Source organism: Lithobates pipiens, unplaced genomic scaffold (assembly GCF_037356315.1).
Source record: "Lithobates pipiens isolate NorthernLeopardFrog02 unplaced genomic scaffold, aLitPip1_a1.2 Scaffold_22, whole genome shotgun sequence".
NCBI lineage: Eukaryota > Metazoa > Chordata > Amphibia > Anura > Ranidae > Lithobates > Lithobates pipiens.
Genome location: NW_027507784.1, coordinates 18,574,181 through 18,580,180, shown reverse-complemented (window position 1 = coordinate 18,580,180; position 6,000 = coordinate 18,574,181). Strand labels below are relative to the sequence as shown.

Genomic DNA, 6,000 nt, shown 5'->3' with positions numbered 1-6,000 from the left:
TTTATGATTGAATTCTTTGTACAGTGACCCTAGTGCTTGGAGAGAAAAAGCAAGGCATACGGAAAAAAAAAAAAAGTCACAACCAACAATAGCATGCACCCAACTTTTTTTCACAACATTCACATCTGATAATAATTGTTAAATATTACATAACAAAACATGTAAAACAGACACTGACATTTTTGCCTGCATTATACATTTTATGAACACATTATGCAAACATTTTAACAGGAACAAGACAAAAAAAATAAAAAAATAAGCAGTTAGGCAACATCTGCACATTTGGATTTTATTAGTTTTTATTAGATACTTGGTTCTCGCTGCCAATTCAGGTTTAATAATACGCAAGCGCAACTAGTAAATGAAAAAAATATTAAAATCATGTACTGTGTGTATTGATGGATTGTCATGTCCCCATCGGTGCAATCTTGTGAAACGCAAGTGGCGGCAGCAAACGTTCCACCGTGCCCGGGTTACATTAGTAGAAAAGAACGGTTTCACAGCAACAACATCATCCTAAAAAAAGCTTTATTGAACGTTGAACATGAACACAGCACATCCTCTCATAGACTGTCCTCTACGGGAGGGACCATTATGTCATCTTTAAAATACAACTTGTGTCCATGTTCAGCTTCCAATAAAAATGTTAAAGATGATGTCATCTGTGTCAGATTGTCCTATTCTATGAATGGGAAAAATATACAGCTCCTTTTTTTTTTTTTTTATGTATCTGTATTTTCACATTTTACGGGATTTTTTTTTTTTAATGCAATGTAGGTGTTTTAGAAAGTTTTATATATATAATTATATAGATCTATATACACACACATATATATATATATATATATATATATATATATATATATATATATATATATATATATACACATTTTTTTTGTATATATAGAATGTATGTGTTTAGTGAAATGTATTGCATGGTATGTAAAGTGGAATATCTCATAAATTTGTATGTTGATGTATGAAAATTGTACAATATATATATATATATATATATATATATATATATATATATATATATATATATATATATATATATATATATATATATATATATATATATATTTTTTATAATTATTTTTTTATTTACAGAATGTATGTGTTTAGTGAAATGTATTGCATGGTATGTAAAGTGGAATATCTCATACATTTGTATGTTGATGTATGAAAATTGTACAATATATATATATATATATATATATATATATATATATATATATATATATATATTTTTTTTTATTATTACTTTTTTTATTTACAGAATATATGTGTTTAGTGAAATGTATTGCATGGTATGTAAAGTGGAATATCTCATACATTTGTATGTTGATGTATGAAAATTGTACAATACACTGTGGTCAGTTGTATTTGTTTTGTTACGATCGTGTCAAAAAAAAATCTGACAAAACTGGATTATAAAATGCACAGTGAAAAGAAATACAGAAAATTTAGAAACAAAACCTGAAAGGCAAGGATATATAAAAATATAGCAATATTCCATCATCCTCTATCATACTCTATCATCTTTTATCATCGTTAATCACCATTGAAAACATTTTTTCATCATCATCAGCATCATCATTATCACATTTTTAATAATAATCAAAAGAGAATAACATGTACTATCTAACCAGCCATTTCTAAAATCAGAATATGTATTTTTTTTTTGTGAATTTTGCATGCATTATAATGTATATTATATAACGCAAAAAATATATATAAAAAATAAAAACATGAATACTGAGATATTTTGTTCTGAATGCATTTATGTTTCGTACTTGGTAAGAAAATACATACAAACCTATTAAAAAAAGAGATACAGTTTACCTTTTAAAAACAGAGGGCCCACTGTTAGATTTGTGATGTCCACCCCATTATCCAATATTCCAGGGTTTGTTTGGGAACAATTCTGTAAATAGAGGGTAGGGCAGACTTTTAAAGTGGGCAAACTAGTGTTTTAATATGTTTTTTAGTGTGTACTCATAGTCAAGAGGCAACTTACTGGGCTGCACATTTTCAATGTTGTATTACACAAGCCAATCTGACAATCTATATAAAGACTGCTGTAGTTTCCAGCAAACTCGGTGATAATAATCGAGAAACGTCCTTGTAAGGAGACTCCGTTCTCTTCCACATATAGGGTAGAGTCATTCATAACAGGGCAACTGTTGAGAGATAACAAATAATGATAAATAACAGCCAAATATTCAGTTGAAATACAAATTCCTGCAAAAAGAACCTGTTATGCCGCGTACACACGACCGGACTTTTCGTGGGACTAGGTCCGACAGACTTTCGACGGAGTTCTGACGGAGTTCTGACGGACTTTCCGAATGAACGGACTTGGCCACACACAATCACACCAAAGTCCGACGGATTTGAACGTGATGACGTACGACTGGACTAGAATAAGGAAGTTCATAGCCAGTAGCCAATAGCTGCCCTCGCGTCGGTTTTTGTCCGTCGGACTAGCATACACACGAACGGATTTCTCGGTAGGAACTGGGTCCGGCGGAGTTCTGGCGGAAAAATTTGAAACATGATCCATTTCTAAAGTCTGTCAGACTTTTGCAAATCAAAAGTCCGCTGCAGCCCACACACGATCGAATAGTCTGCCGGAATCATTCCGTCAGACTTTTGATGTTGAAAAGTCCGGTCGTGTGTACGCGGCATAATTCTAATTTGTATATCCGTTCAGGCATTCTTGTGACAGGCACAGCCAGGTCTGGCCCATCCTAGCAGACCACATGCTAGTTAAGCTTGGTCTTGGACTCTGATCATCGCCCTTCCCTTCAACCAGTACCTAAGGCCGTGTACACACGAGAGGATTGTCCGTCCAACTAAGTCCGTCAGACAATCCGACAGACAGTCCGTCCTACTTTTGAATGAACGGACTTGACCACACACGATGAACAGACAGTCCGCTGAAAGCTTGCGCGATGACGTGTACAGCACGTACGACGGGACTAGAAATACGACGTCCAATACACTGCAATGCAACCTTCGGCCGTGTAAATCCTTTCTGAGCATGCGCCATACTTAGTCCGTCCAACTAGCCTACTCACGAGCGGACTGTCCGCTGAAACCAAGTTTGGACGGACAAAACCAAGTTTGGACGGACAAAACCAAGTTTGGACGGACAAAACCAAGTTTGGACGGACAAAATTAGAGAAATTCCGAAAGACTTAGTCCGTCAGACTGTCCGCTGAAAAAGTCTGCTAAAGCCCACACACGAGCGGATTGTCCGCTGAAACACGGTTCAGCGGACTAAGTTGGGCAGACAATCCGCCCGTGTGTACGCGGCCTACCCCTCCACCCCCCCATGACCATATTTGTTTTTCTCCCCACTTACCTGCAGTGCTCTTCAAAGTACATACTTGTCCTTTACATTTGGCTTTTTTTTTGGGATACCTTGAGACATGGTCGCTAAACTGTACTGTCCCCCTGACTCCCCTGACTGTGGGACCACTGAGGCAGACTGGAACTTAAAAAAACAACCAAAACCCCATTAAGGGACTAGTGTGACTGGCGATCAGCCAACCCTTCATGTTTGTACTAGAAGTTAATAGACGCTGTTTTCTATTTGCCTGTTTTTAAAAACAAAAGGACTGTTTGCTCAATATGGCTAGCTGATGATCCTAGGTTTCCACATATGACAATATATACAGTATATATTTATATATTCCTTTTAAAAGCTTAGTAAACATAAAGTTTAGAAGTTTGTGGAAACTAGAAAGTAAGTAAAGAGTTACTTCAAAATGTACATCTTGAGTCCTAGAGGGAAAAACACTTACTAGTCCCTGATGACGTTGTATATGGCAGTATCCGTATCGGATGTAGTAGTCACATGGCAGCTCTTTATTAGCAGCACAGCTGTGGAAGAGGTATTATCTTCCACACTTATCCCGGTGTACAAAGACACATTTGTGTCTAACCAGGCTCCTGGGTCCTCATAGAGAATTGTGTAATTAGAGTCTCGGAAGACCCCCATTCTGACTGTGTAGGATGAAGAGCCTTCGACGGAAATATTGCTTTCCCTGCAAAACATTATTACAGTAGGAGACAATTAAGACATCTTAATGGCAATAACAACAGGGACATACAATATAGTCCAGAAAGTTGGTTAGGGAATGCTATATACGGTATGTGAGTTGTTGTTGATGCTATTTTTTAAGTTAACTCATTTATCCAGAAAGACATATTTGTGGTTTATAGCAAGGCCATTCCAAGAACCTCATTGCATTGGGTTCTACTCTCCCACATACTACATTTACCAGGCCTCTTAATAGCCAACAATGTAAGGGGACATTTTTCAAGTGATCACCAACATAAGGAAGACTTTCTCCATCTTTGACCATCAATGTAAGTGGGCACCTAACCAATGGTCACCAATGCCGGGGGACATTTCATCACTGACCTCTAATATAAGGGAGTACTTCACCACTCATCATCATCACTCCACTGACCACCATTACATGGGGTCACTTTACACTTGGCTACCAAATTAAAAGGACACTTTTTCAATAAGCATCAATGTAAGGTAGCCCTTCACCATTGATTACTAATGCAAAGCAGAACTTCTCCATTCGTTATTGACGTAAGGGGGCAATAACCCACTAGCCACCACTATACACTGCCCATCAATGTAAGGGGTGGCACTCCTACACTTACTCCTAGTATAAGGGGACCCTTCTCTACTGACCATTGATGTAAGCCCTTGTACACACGGTCGGACATTCCCACAACCAAATCCGATTCTGCCACACTGACGGCGGGTAGTCAGCAAATGGTAAAAGTGGTTGTTAATCCTTACATATACCCAATGAAGTGACTGGCCTCATGTGATACACACAGATGAAACAAATCATCCCAGATAAGTTGTACCTGTTTATCTGCAGTCTTCTCTTCTCTACATCTGTTCAAAAGATGGTAAAATTACACACTGCAGTGCTCAGAGAGACATTACACTTTGCGCTCTTAGCCCTTGTACACACGGTCGGACATTCCGACAACCAAATCCGCCAGATTTTGTCCGACGGATTTTGTCCGAAACTGTTGTATACACACGGTTGGACGAAGTTGTCGGAAAATCCGATCGTTCAGAACGTGATGACGTTATTTCGTTACGACGGGACTACGTTCAGTCTAGTAGCCAATAGCTTTGATGTAGGAATTTGATCTGAGCATATGTGGCACTTTGTCCGATCGGAATTCTCTACACATGATTGGAGTATGTCCGATCGGAGCATTTTGTCAGAAAATTTTACCAACAAGTTGGAAAACTTGGTCCGTCGGATACTCCGACGGAAACAGTCCGATGGAGACCACACACAGTCGGAATATCTGACAAAACGGTCCGATCGGACACATTATGTCGGAATCTACGACTGTGTGTACAAGGGCTAAGAGTACACTTCTCCACCAACTACCATTGTACACTTCTACAATGAACACCAAAGTAAGGAAGGCACTTCTACTCTGACCCCCAGTGTAAAATGAACCCTTCCCCATCAATCGCCATTGTATGGTAGCAGTTCTACTCTGCGCCAATGCAAGAAGCCCTTCTTTTCTAAAGGCCATTGTAAATAGGGACTTCTCCACTAATCACCAATTTATGGGAGCGTTTTTGTAAGAGCAGCAAAATATCTCTCTCTTTTTACAAAAAAAAAGGCCATCCCCATAGATATCAGCTTAGCAAATTGACTTAGCCATACGCTACCTTACAAGTACACTTGTAGAGAGCCACAGAAGATTTTCCATGCTTCTTCGGTAAATACATGAGATATTTGTGGAATACGTGAATGAAGAGAACATGGTTGATAAATACGCCACATTTATGTATGTTAAATAATCACCACTTGCCTGAAATAAAATATAGGAGAAATAATTATTTTCCTTGACAGGCATATTGAAATAGTAAACTTTTTATTAAACATAATTTATAGTCTTCCACCTTTTTTTTAACTTGTACGATTTAAAGTA

General features: G+C 37.7%; 1 protein-coding gene across 1 annotated transcript in view; it reads right to left on the bottom strand.

Moving 5' to 3' along the window:
* Positions 1 to 1,256: 1,256 nt before the first annotated feature.
* Positions 1,257 to 6,000, bottom strand: part of LOC143925618 (uncharacterized) — a 198,252-nt gene continuing 193,508 nt past the window's right edge. The window contains exons 46-49 of the mRNA XM_077450089.1: positions 5,738 to 5,880; positions 3,813 to 4,055; positions 2,021 to 2,183; positions 1,257 to 1,927 (exon numbers count right to left, since the gene is read on the bottom strand). Coding sequence (XP_077306215.1) covers positions 1,823 to 1,927; positions 2,021 to 2,183; positions 3,813 to 4,055; positions 5,738 to 5,880 — 654 coding nt within the window. The 3' untranslated portion in view covers positions 1,257 to 1,822. The remainder of the gene's footprint in view (positions 1,928 to 2,020; positions 2,184 to 3,812; positions 4,056 to 5,737; positions 5,881 to 6,000) is intronic.